The 18,403-nt window shown below is 56.1% G+C and overlaps 1 protein-coding gene across 3 annotated transcripts; it reads right to left on the reverse strand.

Moving 5' to 3' along the window:
* Positions 1–57: 57 nt before the first annotated feature.
* LOC121167929 (NLR family CARD domain-containing protein 3-like) lies at positions 58–17,847 on the reverse strand. Of its 3 annotated transcripts, none has more exons than XM_040997653.1 (19): positions 17,655–17,847; positions 13,099–13,160; positions 12,683–12,884; positions 10,849–12,580; positions 10,295–10,381; positions 7,926–8,009; positions 7,331–7,414; positions 7,008–7,091; positions 5,837–5,920; positions 4,839–4,922; positions 4,335–4,418; positions 3,933–4,016; positions 3,475–3,558; positions 3,053–3,136; positions 1,672–1,755; positions 1,222–1,305; positions 741–824; positions 366–449; positions 58–251 (listed from the first exon to the last, which is right to left on the reverse strand). In XM_040997653.1, exons 2-19 carry the CDS (start codon positions 13,099–13,101, stop codon positions 161–163), a joined length of 3,207 nt encoding a protein of 1,068 aa, XP_040853587.1. In that variant the 5' UTR covers positions 13,102–13,160; positions 17,655–17,847; the 3' UTR covers positions 58–160. The 3 variants fall into 3 exon arrangements, with proteins under 3 accessions (XP_040853587.1, XP_040853586.1, XP_040853588.1); XM_040997652.1 differs by having other exon boundaries at positions 12,689–12,884; positions 17,655–17,846; XM_040997654.1 differs by having other exon boundaries at positions 12,689–12,884; positions 13,005–13,160; positions 17,655–17,846.
* Between the last annotated feature and the right edge of the window lie 556 nt (positions 17,848–18,403).

The following is an 18,403-nucleotide window of genomic DNA, read 5'->3' on the forward strand; positions in this document are numbered from 1 at the left end:
AGGGGAGAGGCTTGGGCCCTCCCCTTTTCCCCACTGTGGGAGCGCCTTTCTTCTCTGCTCAGGAGGCCAGGCCTCCTGCTGGGTCAGCATCGTCCCACGTGGCCAGAAGCCTGGTCTTCTTGTTCACGAGCTTTCCCCCTCTGCCACGAACTGGATCTGGTCACATGTCCACTGTGCATGTGGGAGCGTTCATCTTGATGGCCTCCGAGATCATCCTGGCTCCAGACTCGCCAATGTGATTGCCTTGGATGCTGGAAGAAAAGCAGCAGGGCATGGCCGGAGCCTGCAGGTTCTGATGTCCCCACTGACGTCTGCAGAGGAGCCCAGCCTGGCCTGGGAGGGTAGATCTGGCTGAACGCACTCACTTGATATGCCGCAGCCCACAGTTTTCGGACAACGCTGTGGCCATGCATATGGCTCCATCCACACCCAGGGCATTCTCTTGGAGGCTAGACAGAGGCAACACAGGGACACCATAATGAACTCCTAAGGAGGGCTGCTGCCATGTCTTCTGGAGGTGCCAAGGGGCGGGTAATGTGGGGTTGATGTTTCCACAGCCACCAGCAGCATCTGACCCTGACTCTGGCTTCTACAGGTATCCAGGTAACACCCACCCAGGATGGTGAATGCAGATATTAAGTGGCTGGCTGGTGGCTGACACTAGTCAGGTGGCCCAGTGTGTTATAGGTGCTCTTGGTAGCAGAGGAGATGGGCACGGGGCAGTCCCTGGGGCCACTTACTTGAGTCTCCGGAGGCTCGCGTTTACCTTCAGAGCTTTAGCCAGGGCTTTGGCTCCGTCCACCCCAATAGCATTCCCTCGTAAGCTGTGGGGAAAGACAGGTTGCCTGAAAGGGGCTACCAGCACCTCTTTAGAAGGGTAAGGGGTTCCTTCAGCCCCAGCAATGGCAGGGGGTGAGCAGAGCTCCTTCCTCACTCCTACATAGTAGCAGAGTTGGGCGTGAGGGAGTGGAATATTGAAGGATGGATGGGGCTGGCCAGATTGCGGTCACTGGCAGGGGTTCCTTGATCAGGGCAAGGCCACCTGGAGAGCAGGAACTGAGTACGAGAAGGGAAAGCCACAGGAAAAGGCGGAAGTGGAATGGGAAGACCCTGGAGCACACTTAAGTTGACAGTTTTCAGCTGACTGTTCATTCCCGCTCCACGTCTATTCAGCATGGTTTCTTTGGGCAAAAGATGGTACTTAGAGACTGGAATACTTACTCGAGGACCTGCAAGGTTGTGTTGACAGCCAGGGCCTCCCCTAGGGCCTGGGCCCCCTGAGCACCAATGGAGGCCACCTGGAGACTGAGAAGAGGGGCAGTCAAGTGCTGGTCCCACCCTGAGCCTGCCTTCAGCCTCTGCCTTCATCCACCCCACTTCTACCCCAGCACAGGGCAGAACAAACAGCACCGCCAAGTGATGGCCAGCAGTGTCCCCAGAGAATACCACTGTGCATGCTGCATCTAATGGGACATAAGGGAGACTCCAGAGAAGCTTGGGGTGACTGCACCCTTAAATCTGTCTGCAAGTTTGATTTCTCCATTGCTAATCCATTAATGTCACGTTAATACTTCCTATAGTAATGTTGGAAGGATTGAATGCCAAGTCCTTGACTGGGAAATGACTAGGGGCTGATGAAGGGCTGGGGCTGCCACGTGTGTCAGGACTTACTAGAGTGCAGTGAGCACCGTGTTCACCTTCAGAGCGCCAGCCACTGCGGAGGCACCTTCGTCGCCAAGATTGTTTTCCTGTAAACTGAACATGGCATGTGAGCCCCTTGGTGCCTGGGCAACAGGCCAGCTCTCCAGTAGCCAGAAAGAGACTCATGCACACAGGGCATCCTTGGGGATCCTCCTGGCAGCCTTCGCAGCCTATGCCAGAGCTGGATGGTCTGGGGAGCTGCGTGAATCTGAAGCAGAGGAGGCTGACTGGAGAAGGGACTTGTGGAGGCCACAGCCAGCCAATGAAGGGTGGGGCAAAAAGGGTGTGCTTGCCAAGCTCAGCTGCAGCTCTCAATGCCCAGCCATTCTTGGCATCAGGATTCTGTGCTTGGTTTTGTCATTTTCTTTCCCTGCTAAGTCAGAGGCAGAGCTTGAAACAGAAGATGACAGAGGTTCCAGCAGATGTGGGCTTCTTAACAGACGTGTGTATGCGTGTGCATCTGCGTGTGTTTAGGGGATGTGCACAAGATGGGGAGGCATAATGAAGCCAGCAGCTGCCCAAGAGGCCACATGCACGCTGCAGCTCCCTCCCAGTGTGGTCACAGGACAAACAGGTCAAAACCAGCCCCAGAAAGATGAGACGTAGGAGTGGGTCCAGCCATTCAAGAATCGGGAGAATGGAGTCCGGGGAACCTGTGTGGGGATCACAAAGGGCCCTGCCAATCACTGGAGCACCCAGGAGACAGCTGTCATTCAGGAGAGGAAGCCCCGGGACACAAAGGTTAGACAGAAGAAAAGCAGGAGGCCCAGCCAAAGAAGAAATATTCTAGAAGCTGATGGAGAGGAAACAGATGAAGACTCAGAGATCATACATGGTTTCAGAAGACCCCGACAGTACTTCACTGTGAAGCAGGAGTGTTCACGGCTGCCCGACAGTGGACACAGTGTCTGTCACCAAAACGAGCAGGTGAAACCTGTGTCTGTCTGTACCATGGCCACGTCTGTCTGTATTTCAGCTGCAAAAAGGAAGTGCTGACATGCCACGACATGGTGACCCTGGAAGCCAGCATGCTGGGTGAAAGACGCTGGTCCCCTCAGTGATGTGTTCACCACAGGGGGATTCACAGGGACAAAGTCGAGTGAGAGGGAGGGTTGGGAGAATGGGGAGTGTTGCTGACCAGTTGGGGCTTCCTTCCTGTGGTGGCGATGGCCAATTCGTTGGAGTATGAATTGTGACCTTCCAGTGGGTGGGTTTTATGCTTTGTGGAGGCTGTGTGTGTGTGTCTCTGTCTCTGTCAAAGTCCCTCAGGGTGAGCCCCACCCTGGCCAGCCCTGACTTCCCAAGTTCCCCTTTCTGCCCCCTCCCCACAGCTCCTGCAGGCAGCACTTACTCGAGGCTCGTCAAGCTCCTGTTGAGTTGCAGAGCTCGGCCCAGGGCCCTGGCAGCACCAGCCTGGATGAAGTTCCACTGCAGGCTGGACAGAAACAGACTTGTGTGACCACAGGGCCCAGAATGGTCTGCCCATGACTTCTGTGCCCTCCTTATATGGGGTCCTGAAGTGATCAGAGGTGGCTACAATGAAGCCAAGTGGCTCTTGTGTGAGGAAGGCCCTGGGATTCCCTGAGGCCAGCTTTGGCGGCATTTGCTCACACTGGGCTGAGCGAGGTGGGTAAGTTTAGTGCAGATGGCAGCCGGGGGAGGATGCTTGGGGTCAGGGAGGGAGGCATTGCCAGGTCAATGCATTTGGTGTGGTTGGGCATAGGCCCTGCAGCTGTATGGAATGGGCAGGGTTGGGCTGAGGTGCAAACTCACTGTAGGGACCGGAGGGTGCGGTTTCCTCCCATGGCAGCCGCGATGGCCTGGGCGCCCTGGTCGTGGAGCAGGTTAGCTGTCAGGCTGTAGGGGAGGGGATGAGTGAACAGGAGCGGCCCCGAAGGTCCTGCCATGGGGTCTTGACCAGGAGCTCACAGCTGCAGGTTACTCTCCTGTGCCAGGCGTAAGCCCTGGGCTGCTGTTTTAAGTCCTCACAACAACCCAGGGCAGGCACCAGGCTCAGTTCAGCAAGTGCAAGGCAAGGGAACTGTGGAGCTGCCCAGCCAACTGCAGGATCCCTACCCGCAGGCCTGCCCTCCTCGCACCCTTGTGTCAGTCACACTGGGGGGTCGTGTCACAGTTGCTACAAAACACCAGCCTGTTGACTCAGTGTCTGGTGGTGTTGCCGCCCAAGGAAGCAGAGGCTGCCCCTCCTCCCTCCAGTCCCCAGCACGTACTCCAGGTTCTCCAGGGTGCTGTTGGTGCAGAGTGCGTGGGCCAGAGCCTGGGCACCCTCAACGCTGATGGAATTCTCGCGCAGGCTGTGGGGGACCCAGGAGAGAAGACCCTAAGCTCATGCCGGGCCAGGTGAGGCTTCCAGCAGAATCATATGTCCTTGTGTGAGGAGCCTGGGCAGTGCAGGGACACCTGATGGACTTGTGCATGGTCAGGAAGCAGCAGAGCAGGCCAACTGAGGGCCACAGTGGTCCCCCACCCTCCGGAGGAAACAGGGACAGAGGCAGGCTGCATGCTGCAGACCCAAGCCTGCTTCTACCACAGGTTTCCTATAGTAGCTTCTAGGACCCAGGCTTTCCTTCCAAGCTCTGAAGGGCATCTGATGGGGAGGGACTGGGACATACCTGAGGTGGAGAAGGGTGCAGTTGGCACAGAGGGCCCCTGTCAGCGCTGCCACACCCGCGTCACTGATGGAGTTGCTCTGCAGGCTGCAGGCAGAGGGTGGCACCCTTGGCCTGGCTGCACAGCCCAGCACCACAGGCACTGGTTCAACAGAGTTGGGGGACCCTGGGGACAGGTACTCCCACACTGCTTATCTCCCTTCCCCCCACTTTTTGGCTCAAACAGGCTCAGCAGAGGGGAGTGGGGGTGGCTCTACAATCCCCTGAGAAAGTGCTCAGCAGAGTGTCCCCCCAGGGATTGCCCAGCTCCACACTGCAAGACCAAGTCACTGTGCAGTCTCTAGCGCCAGCTCCAATCCTACCAGGCATATGCCGGGCAGTGGAGCTGGTAGGACAAGGGACAGCTGTGGAGGGGAGAGACTGCAATCAGAGCACACCCAGGGTTGGTATCAGCCTGCCATCCACTGGATGAGGAAGCTGGGGGGACTATCACCCTTGACGACTCACTCCAGGCTCTCCAGGCCCTGGTTCACCTTCAGGGCCTCTGCCAGGGCCTTGGCACCTCCATCACCAATGCTGTTGCTGGAGAACCTGCAGGAGGCATGGTGAGTTTGCCTCTTGGGGCAGCAAGGCAGGGTTGGGCCTGGGGGGTCAGGGCCAAAGGGAGCTCTCAGGGGACACTGTCTCTGTTGTCTCAGGGTGACAGTGTACAACTCATCCTGCTTCAGACTTGTTAACCCACTGTCTCTGTAAGTATCCACTGGGTGCCTGTATGAGTTCAAGGTAACAAAGGCTTCCCTGACTCCTTGGGGGGCGGGTGGAGCAGGGGAAGGACAACCCTTTGGTAAGAGGCCTTTGCAGCACTTTACAGGAAAGAATCTGGACGTGTGGTTTTGGTTTACCAGAATAAAAAATATAATGCAGTAAGTGTGAACCTGAGAAGGTTGAAGCTTGCCTGACCTGGGCATCTGGCCTTCTTCCTCTGATCCAAAGTCAGTGAATCCTGTGCCCACAATTCGTCCATCTGTACATGCATACATGCACCCACCCATCTGTCCGTCCATCCATCCGTCCATTCATTCATACACCCACCCATCCATCCATTCATCCACCCATCCGTCCATCCATCCATATATTCATCCATCCTTCCATTCATTTCTCTGTCCATACACCCACATATCCATTTCTCCCTCCAGTCACCACTCATTCACCCATCCATCCAGTCACCCATATACCCACATATCCATCTATCTATCCATCCGTGTATTCATTTATCCACCCATCTGTCCATTCATACACTCATGTACCTGTTCCTCCATCCAGTCACCATCATCCACCCATCCATCCATCTACTCATCTATCCATCCACATATCCATCCATCCATATATTCCCCTATCTACCCATCCAGCCATCCACTCCTTCATCCCGTGCTCACAAATGCTGATCATGGGTTGCATGGTGCTGGGCACTGAGGGTATCAATTGGGCCCTTATGCGTTTCTCACATAAGCTCCTTCAGGGTCCTGTTTTGCTTTAGAGCATCTGCCATCCGCTGGGCTCCTGTGGGTCCAATGGTGTTATTCTGCAGGCTGTGGGAAAGAGGAAGCAAAGTTCAAAGTCAGAGGTCAATCAGAGGCAGGTAGGGCATCCTTTCCAATCATCATGGCAGTGGATGAGGAAGAGTGTATGGATTGTTGCCCAGGTGATGCTAGCAGTGGGTGATTTTCAGGGAAAAGAGTCTGGGGCAGTGGGAGGGAGCCTCACTTATAAGGGGCTACAAAGCAGAGTCCTACAGATGCTGACAAAGCAGCCTCCCAAGTGGGGATTTCATGGTCACATCTGGCTGTCCCCAGCTGTCTTCCTCACAGACAGGCCAGCATCCCAAGTCCCTCTGTCTCCATAGGGAGATGCTTGAAGAACTGCTACTCCTATGCTGGATCTGGCCCAGGAGGACCCCACCCTCACCCTGGAAGCAGAGAGGGCAGGACCTCTCCCTGGCTCCTGAAAGGAACAGCACATGTGTGCACACACACACAGGTACACTTTTCCTTAGAGTATCTCCTTGAGAATATTGAAGGTTGTATATCCTTCCTCTGTTCCTTTGACATTCATGTAAATTTTTTTCAAAGCTTAAACAAACCTTTTACCAGTTCTTCAGCCCAGGAATGTCCTGAGGCCATTTCTTTGAAAGATAAACATCCGGGAAGACAGGGTCCCTGTCTGCCTGACTCTATGGGAGTTAGTGAGGCACCGGCTTGGCTTGTCATAGAGACAGAAGTTTCATCCTTCCCTTGGATAAGAGCAAGCAGGGAAGGCAAATGGCCCCTCAGTGAGGCAAAGTTAGGATGAGCTGTGTCAGGTCTGAAGACAAGCTGAATGCCAGTGGGCTGGGCTGTGGAAAAGTGGGCTCTGTCTGTCATGAGGTCTTACTGCCAGGGAAGTGCTGCTTGTTCAGCACCTTTGTGGTCTTTCTGTAGTCGCAGAGGGTCTCTGGATTGGCAGGTGGTTGTGTTTACAGTTTTCTCCCCAACACCTGTTCTCTGGAAAAGCAGTGGGCATCCGGACACCATCCAGATGAATCAGGCCTGGAGACTTGGCCTATCCATTTTTCCTTGTAGGAAACAACAAGGTTCTTGGAGAAGGAGTTGGAGGGGAAGAAAAGGCATGTCCACTCACTGTAGTACGGAGAGTGTCCTGTTGGAGGCCAAGGCCTCAGCCATGAACCTGGCACCGTCGTCCCCAATCATGTTGCTCTGGAGGCTGTAGAGGCAAGAAGGTGACTGATGGGCAGAGCGGGAGAGGGTGCCTGGCAGCAGCCTGGACACCAGCCATAAGGGACAGTTCTGCAGGGCGAGATGCCCCAAGGCACCTAGGCTCTCAGGACTGGGTTAGGGCACACAATCCCCACCACCCTGTGGATGGGAGTTGGTAATCCATTCCCACCATCTCCCTCCGTGGTGCAACCAGGGAGAGGCCTCTCTCTGGCTAAGGTCCGGTACCTGAGGGAAATCAGAGTGCGATTGATCTTCAGAGCATCTGCCAATGCCTTGGCCCCTTGTGGCCCAATGGAGTTACTGTGGAGGCTGTGGAGAAGGAAGGCTCAGCCCAACCTGCAAGTCTGTGACTTCCAAAGGGACTACGTGGAGGTTAGGGTGGAGATCTTGGAGAGGTCTACCAGGAGTTTCCCTAGGAGGCCCCAGGTGACGGGAAAGAGGAAGCAGGACTGATAGCCTAGTGGGCATGGGCCAACTGTGGGGCCGAGGTGGATGAGGACCCCGAGTATAGGGCATGGCTGGACTTAGAGCATGGCTCAGTGGCTGAGGGGGTGGCACATGACTATGCTTGCCTAATTGTCCTTCTGGTGCCCCAGGAGGGCAGGTGAGCCAGCTGTGGTCTCCATGATTCTGACTCTTGCCAGAGGACAGAGGATGGACTTTGGGACCTGCTGTAAACCAAGTGTGTGCTCAGGGGCCATGGTGGGGACAGGTGAAGCTGGAAGCCCAAGAGGCAGGACTGACACTCTCCTGGTAGTACAGGAAAGCATGCGTTTCTCTGTGCCTGCAGTAGGCAGATGGCCATCAGTGCCCAACTTACTCCAGAGCCGTTAGACTTCTGTTGACCAGCAGGGATCTGGCCAGGGCTTTGGCCCCTTTGTGGCTGATCTGGTTCTCGGCCAGGCTGCCCGAGGAAACAGAGAGGAGTGGTTATTTCCTACATAAAAATCTCCTGGCCCTGCCTCCAACCCTTGATTCAGCCACTACATCTTCCTAGCAGTGTGAGATTCTGACCATGGAGACGAGGGGACCCCTAAGGCAGAATGCGAGGTGCAGGGAACCCCCTGGACCTGGGTGTGATCAGGCCAGAGTGAACAGGCAGACCTCCCTGACTGCTCACTCAGACTGCGGGTTCTGGGGAGAAGTGGGGCGGGATTGAGCCCAGTGACTCTCAACAACAGCACGGCTGTTGACAGTTTTTTAGGCAAGTAGCTCCAAGGGGCTTGTCTGGCTGGACTCCCCAGCTGGCATGTTGCAAGCCATGTCTCTAGGGCTCCTTGCGAAGGCCTTGAGGGCCTGCAGGCAGCCAGGACTGCAGGATTCCCCATCTTCTTTCAGTCCTGACAGCCCCTCTTTGTCCCTCTGAGTCATTGGCGCTCTGCTGGGGCAGATGCATTTTTAAAGGGTTCTGTCACAGAAGCAGCATTGAGAGCCCAGCACCCACTGCCGCCTCTGTGTGCATGGCCTCAGGCCACGGGGAGCCCATCTCCGAAGACTTGTCTGTTATTCTGAGCTGTCTTCCAGGAGCAGCCCTGTGTGTCAGCTGCAGGAGGCCCTGGCAGGCCACACTTAGGGAGGCACATGAGGACCTGCTGTGACAAGGTGAAGGGCATGTGGCCGAGAGCTGGTACCTGGCTTTGTTCTGAGTTCTGAGCAGTACCAGTGCCCTGGACTAAGTCTAGAGGTTGCCATGAAAGAGAGGTTAAATTTACCACCAGGCGGTTCTTCTTTCACTGGGGTTACATATTCTTCTTTGGTCATGTCACAGCCAGACCCTGGTGTGGGATTCTTGCGTGGGCTGCCCAAAGCGAGACTGGGAGCTGTGTCCCTCCAACCCCAGGGAATCCTGGCTAAGCATGTCAGCTTGCCTGGGGCCTTGGACCACCTGTATAATTTGCTAGAAATGGCATTTATGGAGGGGCTATCTCAGGTCATCTGGGCTGTAGAGTAAGGACAGCCCTGCAGTGGTCAGTCGCATCTCTGGGCCCCAGGGCTGTCCTGCAGCTTGCCATGTGTCATCAAACCTCGATCTGGCCCTTGCCCCGGTGGCAGCATTCTGTTTCTGAATTTGTTTTTTTAAGCCTATGTCCTGTAAGTGTAAGGAGCCCTTGCCAGAACTGACACAATTTAGAGTTGCGAGCCCTTCCAGCGGATCTTGGAATCTGAGCCAAGCAGGAAGACCCCCAAACTCATGGGGATGCCCTCCCCTACCTGCTTCTCTCTTTTGGGCATAGAAGCAGCTGACTGTCAGGGACCCCCCCCCAGCTCCCAGCCCTGCCCAGCATCCTCAGCGGCTCAGCCTCTGTGGCCGTGGACTGGAGACTAGCAGGACTGGCAGTGTCGGTGCAGGTGACACGTGTTTCCCAGGCTCTCTAAAAGCTACCACCTGTGATTCCAGGGGTTGAGCCAAGTAGCCCTCAGCCATGGGCACAGTTTTCAGGAGGGGCCCATCAAGCAGACTTCCATGAAAGGCTATTTTAAATGTAGAAGGGGTACAACTGATTCAGAAACTAAAATGTAACCAAGTTAAGATTTTTACATTTTAAGGGCCTAGTATAGTAGCCTAGTGGCTAAAGACCTTGCCTTGTAATTCCAGGGATCCTGTATGGATGCCAGTTCTTATCCTGGCTGTTCCACTTCCCATCCAGCTCTCTGCTTATGGCCTGGGAAAGTGGTCAAGGATGGTCCAAAGCCTTGGGACTCTGCACCTGTGTGGGAGACCTCTAAGAGGCTCCTGCCTTCAGATTGGCTCAGCTCTGGCCGTTGCGGCCACTTGGGGAGTGAACTAGCAGATGAAAGATCTTTCTGTATCTCCTGTGGGTATGTCTGCCTCTCCAATAAAAATAAAAATAAATCTCAAAAAAATTTTTTTACATTTTAGTCCAGGAGCAGAGTACCAGGAATCCTGCTGGAAGGCCTGGAGGGAACAATGGTTGGCCCCAGGAGACACACCCCTGTGGGCACCCCAGCACCTGCCCCACTAGTCCCTTCTCTCTCCATGCAGTTGCAATGCCTGCACCTCAGACACCTCCTGGAGTGAGTGGAACAGCATCCTGCCCCACACGTGTCAGACACCGCCACCCACCGCCCCGCGGGCACCCCAGCCAGCTGAGCAAAGACAACAAGCAGCGCCCCAGCCCTGCAAGGTAGGCGAGCAGCCCAGAAGGGTGCTGCTCCAGGTCCAGTTACCTCATCTTCTCGATGCAGCAGTCCTTCCCACTCAGCATGCTACCCAGCAGCTCCATCACGGGATCCTGGAACTGGTTGGTGTCCAGCCTGGCCAGGGGGAAGAGTGGGCTGGGATGGTACAGGATCCCTCAGGCACCCACTGCCTCCCCTGCACCCCACTGCAGCACTGTGGCTATGGCTGCAAGTACTGTGCCCTGTACCCACACACTCAGGCTTGTGCCACATGGGTGAACTCTGAGACCCAGTACCCCCAAGCTTGAGGGTTCCTACCCAGAGCAGGGTCTGCTGTGGGCTGCACACACCTGGATATGATGCCCTTTGGCAACTCTGCCACTTCTGAGAATACCTGAGCTGCTCACAGGTCCCAGGGGATGCCTTGTCACCCCGACCCTGCCCTGCTACTCATCAGGCCCAAGGCAGAATATGCAGTGCAGTGGATCGTTCAGGGGGGCTGTGAGGGGTTGAACTGTTTCCCCCAGGGCCTTGTGTGGAGATTAGATGATGGCACTGGGGCCAGTGTGTCAGGTCCTTGTGCTCCCCCACCTGGTGCCCACCTCAGGCTCTGGCAGTAGAGCAGCTGTGGCAGCAGACTCTGCAGGACACTCTGGCTGAGGCCTGGGGACAGGTCAGCTTCCTTGGCACAAGCATCAGACACCTGCAACAGGTAGGCCAGTGCAGCACAGTGTGCAGGGCTGCTCAGCCCAGCCAGGTCACCGCTCTCCAGGGCCTCCTGAACACCACGGGCCAGCTCCGGGCACTGCAGCTCGTGCAGACAGCGCAGGATGTTGACCGCCTGGGCCCCGGCAGTGGCACCAGGGGTCAGCAGGCAGCCCTGCAGGAGCTCAGCTGCCTGTGCCCGGGAGCCCTCGTGCTCGCCTGGGGTCAGCAGGGAGCCTGCCAACAGAGCATTGACCCTGGGAGACAAGAAGCCTGACAGGAAGCGCAGGAATACGTCCAGCCTGCCATCCTCAGCCTGCATGGCCCGTTGAGTCGCTCCCCTGAAGTGTGTGAGAAAACCCAGGCGGGGCCAGGACACACCACTCTCAGTGAAGAGGTCGAAGATGGCCCTCCTGGCCGCGCCATGGTAGTAGGCGGCTGCCAGGAACTCCTGCAGGGAGAGGTGGACAAAGCAGTAGGCCACCGATGTGGCCAGCGTCTCCTCGCGTCTCAAAAAGCAAGCACACAGGGCACCCTGCAACAGAATCAGGTCCACACCAAATGCCTTCATGTCCTGCTCGTAGAATACGTACTTCCTCCGTACCAGCCCGTGGAAGGCCAGCCGGCCCAGGCTGCCCACCAGCTTGCGGCTGCCTTGGGCCACCTGCTCGATGCGAGGGCTGGTTTTGCCCTTCTCCTGCCCCTCCTTGCCCAGGGCCATTCTGAAGTACCAAGCGTAGAGCTCACAAAGGGTCCTGGGAGGCCATAGTGCCACCTCTTGTGATGCCAGCCCGCGGCAGCGCACATGACCCAGCACGGTGCCTGTGAGCCGGCAGAAAGCTGGAACCGTACACATGAGGTACAGGGCCGGGTCATTCTGCATCTGGCTCAGGGCCCAGCCAGGCAGGCTCTGGTCCCCGGGAGACATCTGTTCCAGACATTCCCGCACCTCCTCCTGCGAGAAGCCCCGGATCTCTGTCATCCGGTCCACCAGGCCGCCGGGGACCTGGCCAGCAGCCCCGGGCCTGGAGGTGATCCAGATAGACACCTGGGGAAAGAGATTGCCCCGGATGATGTTGGTGATGAGGTGGTCCACCGGCACCTCCCTCCTGGGGTCCGTGCACGCCGCAGTGTTGGAGAAGTCCAGGGGCGTCTTGCACTCATCCAGGCCGTCCAGGATGAGGAGGATACTGGCAGACACAGCCAAGCCACGTTCCCCAATGTGCGGGAAAGTGGTGCGGATGAGCCTGTCCACACTGAGCTTCTCGTGGGTGTTGAGGTCCCGAAAGGCCAAAGGCAGCACCAGCGAGAACTCTTTGCCGACCTGGCCTCCAGCCCAGAGGTGGACAAAGTGCCTCACCAGCGTGGTCTTTCCTGCCCCAGCCACCCCGACAGTGATGGAGACACGGGGTGGGATGGACACCCGGGACAGTGGCAGGAACAACCTGTCTAGGGAAATGGTCCTGGCGGGGCGCTGGGCCCCGCGGGTGGCCTCCACCTGTGCAAAATCATGTTCCCTCAGCTGCAAGTCCGTCAGGCCCTCCACCAGCAGGAGACTGCCCGGCCTGGGTGGGGGGCCACCTGATGCCCTGCTCAGCAGAGCTTCACGGTGCCTTCGTAGTCTTGACTCTGCAAAACACAGGCCAGGCAGGGGTGGGTGAGTGAGTGAGGAGGGCCGCCAAGGAGCAAGGCCTGGGCTCCCCCTCCCTCTAACCCCAAGGGTGATCCTGCCCTTACCGTGGGGCCCCATCAGAGAGTCCGGCATCTTGCTGGGCCCCTGCAGGGCTTGCACACCTTGGCTGCCCCTTCCAGCCAGCAGGTCCACCAGGGCTTTCACCTGTTCTGCTGGGGAGCTGCCACCCGGGCCCTGGCCAGGCTCCCGGCCTGTCCGGCTTTCCTGCTTCTTCATAGGGTCCAGGGTTGCCACCAGGAACTAGGAAGGCAGGGCCGCGGTCCAGAAGGCAGCACAGGGCAGCTCCATGCACACCCCCAAGCCCGGGACAGGATGGGAAGCCCCTGCTTCTTCCCAGCCTGGGGCAGGGGGCTCACTTACTGGGCATCTGAGGAGGAGCTAGAAGGGCTGGCTGTGCCCAGAAGGGGAGGCAGGGCCAAGTGGACACTGCAGGGGCTCTGGCCCTGTCACTCACCATCGGGGTGACCCTGGGAGGGCTGCTTCTCCTCTGTGCATCTCATTGTCCACATTGGTGACCTGAAGGTAGGGGCGAGGTTAGGAGAGGGACACAGCGTTGTGGCCCACGGCGTCTGATGGAGGCAGCTTATGAGGTGGGGAGGCGGTGGAGAAGGGGCCCTTGCCCAGGGCTACAGGAAGCCCAGAGGGCACACTGGGCAGTGATACTGCCCTGATTGTGTGATGGACACATGTCACTGTGGCCACGGGTCTCCCTGCACCAGGGGTGTGCCCTGATGTCAGCCATGGACCTTGGGGGGTCCAGACCTGCTAGAGTAGGTTGATGGTGATAGCCCCTCTTGGTGCAGGGGCTGGGGGTGCCCAGCAGGTACTAGTGGGATCTCTGTGTTTCCCCACCCAGTTTCCTATAAACTTGACAAAATCTAAAGAGGCATTTAGCCTGGCAGTGTCCCTAGTCAGGGTCTCAAGTTCGGTTCTCCGTTCTGGGGTTTTTTTTTTTTTTTAAGATTTATTTATTTTTTATTGGAAAGTCACATATACAGAGAGAAAGATAGACAGAGAGGAAGATCTTCCATCTGTTGATTTCACTCCCCAGTGGCCATAATGGCTGGAGCTGCGCCAATCTGAAGGCAGAAGCTCTTCTGGGTCTCCCATGTGGGTGCAAGGTCCCAAGGCTTTGGGCTGTCCTTGACTGCTTTCCCAGGGCACAAGCAGGGAGCTGGATGGGAAGTGGGGCTTCTGGGTTATGCACCAGCACCCAAATGATATCCTGGTGCGTGCAAGGTGAGGACTTTAGCCACTAGGCTACCGTGCCAGGCCCCACTTCTAGCTCTTGACTCCAGCTTCCTGCCAGCACAGACCCTGACAGGCAGCGGTGACCACTTAAGCAGTTGATTTCCTGCACTCACGTGGGAGACTGATTCAGTCTCTGGTTACCCAACCAAGCCATGTCAGGCATTTGGGGAGTGAAGCAGCAGGTGGGAGAGAGCTCACTCCACTTCTCTCTCACTTGTTCTGTCGCTCCCTCTGTCTCTCTTTCAAGCAAACAAAAAGGTGAAGTTAATTAAAAGACAAAATATCAGGAGTATAAGGCAAGGGCAGAGTCCCTCCCCAGCCCCAGCCGCTCATACTCCTCCTTGTGGCCAAAGCTGGCTTCCTCCTCTGCTGCCCTCTGGCAGCCCAGATGGATGTGGAGGGGGCTGCGGAGCCCATCCTGCCCTGTCCCTCACTCCACACTAGGCACACAGGCTGGGGCACACTCTGACAGGGTCCCAGGAACCCTGGGGGCTGGGAGAGAGCCCTGTGGGGGCGTGAGGCGATGGATGGCCTAGGGTGGCTGCTGTAGCCCTCCACCTTTTGCAGGAATTCCCGGCATTGTTCCGGGCCCCCAGGGCCTGGCCAGCCCTCTGGCTCTTTGATTCTTGAGGGGGATCCTCTGTCCATCATCTAAGGATTTGCATTTCAGATTCCTGGGGGAGCTGGATCCCTCTCAAGCTCTGCCCACTGACAGGTACAAGCCCAGGCTAGTTTGCTTTCTGTCCCCTTGGGAAAGGTTCCCCATTTCCTGTTGCCACTCAGGTGCTGCATAGTATTTGTGAAGGTGCACAGGGTCCCAGACAGCCTGTTACATCATTCATTTATCTTGAGAAGCCTCATGGATATCATTCCCTCTTTACAGACATGGCTGCTGCGGTGCAGACAAGGGAACTCACCAAGGCAGCCGGGAGCTGCCTGAGCTGGGTGGGCCCCAGGACCTTGAGGGCAACAGTGCCGTGCCACACCGTTTGCCACCTCTCACAGTGAATTTGCACTGTCTGAAAGGCTAGGAATGTGTGTTGTACCAACAAGTGGCTTTTGAGCATATGTTGATGCAATCTTATCTGTTTCCATCTACCTGGCCAGCCAGCATGTGTTTATCAGGGTCTGGGGACAGGAAGGTGAAGGAATTGGCAAATCCCTGGGCACACTGTCGGGGATAAGAACAGGCCGTTTGGCTTCTGAGGGCTCACAGCACCAAGCATGAAACAGTGTGAGTGACACACCGAGAGGCGCAGGCCTTCCGTGCAAGACGGCCAGGGATGCTTCAGTCACAGTGGCTGGGGAAGAGGTCCTGGGAGCAGGGTGGGGGTGGCATGAAGAATAAGATGAACCTGAGCAAGGGGCATCTCTGCCAGGGGAAAGGGGCAAGGCCAGAGCAGCTCAGTGGGCAAGCAGCACAGGGGCAGGGAGACCTGGCCATTGTCATGTGGGAAACCACTGGGCAGGGTGACGCTGTCCGACCACGTAGTGTTGTTGCACTGGAGTCTGACTGTGTTGTTTGTCATCCGCCCCCTTTGATAGAAACTCGAGCTCCTTGCTGTGTTCAGCAGTGCTTCTGGGAGCGCCCTCGTCACCTGTCTGCACACCGGCGGCTGGCAGTCAGCTCTGTGAGCCACACAAGTAGGTTTCCTGATACTGAACCAGTCGTGGGTTTTCAGTATAATAACCTTCTGTTTGTGTTATAAATTGTACACTAACAATCTGTAAGTCAATGGAATGTATAATCCAGGAATGTATGTGTGTATGTATAACCTGCTTATGAAAACATTTCTTGAATTTAAACCCAACATTTAATTTCAAGCAGACTAGATAGTTAAAATTGTAAGTACAAAATCATTAAAGCACAGTAAAAAAGCATGAAAAAATATTTTAGACATTCCTTGGGTGGGATGACTTTAAAGCAAGACATAAAAACCCAGAAGCCATAAAGGGGAAGGTTAATGGATTTGCCTGAATTTAATTAAGCTGGTAAATAATTAATGACACATTTAATATTAAATAGTTAAGATATTCCTAAATAATAATAAGTGGCATAAATTAGGGAAAAATCTCTAAGCTGAGAGTCAAGAGCATTCGTATCCTTCATATATAAAGAACTCTTACAAATCAACAAGAAATAAGTAACCAAATAGAATTAAGGATGCAGATAGAAAGGTTACAGATAATTCACAGAACATGCAAATGACCAATTTACTGAAAAGAAACTTAATCATGCTAAGGATAAAGAAAACTAACCGAAAGCAAACTTATTTTCATCCAATTGGTAGACGGGATTGGTGAGAATGTGGCACTAGTAGCAATATCAACACATAACTGATGGGATTGTAAATTGGTGCTGGAATTTTAAAAGTATTTAATTTGCCATTAAATTTCACTTATGGGAATTTATCACGAAGAAATAATTGGATAAGTGACAGAAATGGGTTATGAGAGAAACCACAGAGGTGTGGTTTTATACAGCCAGAAATTCACGGATAAAAACTCAGTTTCTACCCAGGGGCAATGCAAAGTCATGGCTGATGTGTAGTGCAGTGCCACGTGAAAGCTATCCACTATATATTTTCTTTGCCTCCTAACACCGTAGTTTTAATTGCTTTCTTCATCTATGTAAGATGCCTCCTGCGTATTTGTAGTCTGTAGCCATACCCCAGGGCTCAAGGTCATTAGGCTAGTTATTTGTTTCATTATGAATTACTTTGCTTTTGCTAGATGAGGAGGACTGCAGACATGCGGGCCAGGGTCTGTTCACAGAAGTCTGAGCTGTGGCCAGCAGGGCCAGCAGGGCCAAGTACTGTCGCGGGAGCTGTGCGCAGGTGTGCCTGGGTCATCCTCCAAGCACCCCCTGAGGGGGCTGTCATTGTGACTGGGCCTCTTCCCCAGTGGCCAGCCCTGCTCCGCCCACCTGCCACCTGCCGCCATTCTCCCTGTCCTTTCTGTGCCCCCTCTACCCCTGAGGAGCTGGCAGCTCAGGTTGCAGCCCTCTTGAGGTGGTCCCAGTGCCATGACCAGCTGTCTGCCTGCCCCCAGGGGAACAGGAAAGGTCTGTGCCCTTGAGATGCCACACGTTGCTGCATTGTCCCCTGGAGCCTGAACAGGTCAGGCCTGACACGGGCAGCCCAGCACCCCAGGATAGGAGGTGTATGCCAAGCTGCCTCCCGAGAAGGCAGCATGAGATGGGCTCAGGGATGCATGCATTGCCCCTTCCCCAGCTGGGCCTGCATGGGTGCACCTCAGGGCCATGTGCATAGCCTCACCCCAGGGTAAGGCTGGGAGAGGCCCTGAGGTTTCCCTTGCCCTCCCTCTCTGCCGCAGGGCGGCGTCTGCAGGGCAGGTTCCATGAGCGGGCCTGGGCCTCCTGAGCTTTGCGTCAGTATTGGTATTGTCACCTCCATTTGCATTGGGGAGCTGAGGCAGGAGGAAGCAGTATAGTCTGTTGGGAGTCCCCTGCAGCCAGGCAGCAGTGCTGGGAGCAGTGCCTGCCTGCTGAGGACCCCAGCTGCACTGCTGCAGCTCCTTTTCACGCTTGCTGCTCCAGGGCCATCCCTGGCACCGGAGGAGCCTGGCTTTGTGCCTTTTGACCTGTGCTGGCTGGGCCTGGGCACACACCTGAACCTGGCACCCTCCTGTCCTCCCCTGCCCTCTAGAGCAGATCAGGCTTCCAAGGCCACGTGCTTCCCACCAGCTGTGCTCTCAGCTGCCCCAGCCTCCCAGTGATGCAGCCTGGACTTGGCTTACCTTCTGGGCCTCCTTCCTGCTCCAGGGATGCCTGGGCTGGGGGCCTGAGGAGGAGTCCATCCCGACCGTTCTGGACTAGGCCCTGCCCAGCAGTGGGAAGACAGCCAGGGACTAGGGGAATGCCTGGGAGTGTGTGGGGCAGGCCAGCAGGGCCTGAGCCCGGGGGCCCGAGAGGTCGGTCGGGCTTCCCAGGCTGAACGTGTGGGGGCCAGTGCCGGCAGGGCGCGCCGGCTGCTCACCTCTTCCTGTGCCGCCTCCACCTCAGCCTTCCTTCCTGTCTCTTCAAAACCCAGCAGCCCATCAACAAATCAGTGAGCTGTGTGGCGGCCCCCGGCAGTTACAACTGCATCGTCACTGTCACCAGGGCCTGGGTTCTGCACCCCTGCACTCCTTGGGCCCAAGGTTCCAAGGGAAGCACACATGTCAGAGCTCAGGCCCGATCACCCCAGAGCAGAGAGCAGCAGCAGCTCAGCAGCAAACACCCAGCAGCCTGGCGAGGAAGTGGGCAAAGGCCCTGGGCCGACAGCTCGGCCAACACAGGCAGGAAACGGTGCTCAGCGTGGCCAGCCATCGGGGGTGTGCACAGCTGAGCCAGGGTCACTGTCAGAGTGGCCCTAGGACAAAGCCAGCAGCAAAGGTTACAAGTACCTGCAGAAAGGGGAACTTGGCCACAGTGCTGGCAGGGGTGTAAATGAGAGCGGCAGCTATGGGAGACAGCATGGGTGGAGGCCGACTGGCTGTGGGCTCTG

Source organism: Ochotona curzoniae, unplaced genomic scaffold (assembly GCF_017591425.1).
Source record: "Ochotona curzoniae isolate NIBS_2020 unplaced genomic scaffold, NIBS_Ocur_1.0 patch433, whole genome shotgun sequence".
NCBI classification, from domain to species: Eukaryota; Metazoa; Chordata; class Mammalia; order Lagomorpha; family Ochotonidae; genus Ochotona; species Ochotona curzoniae.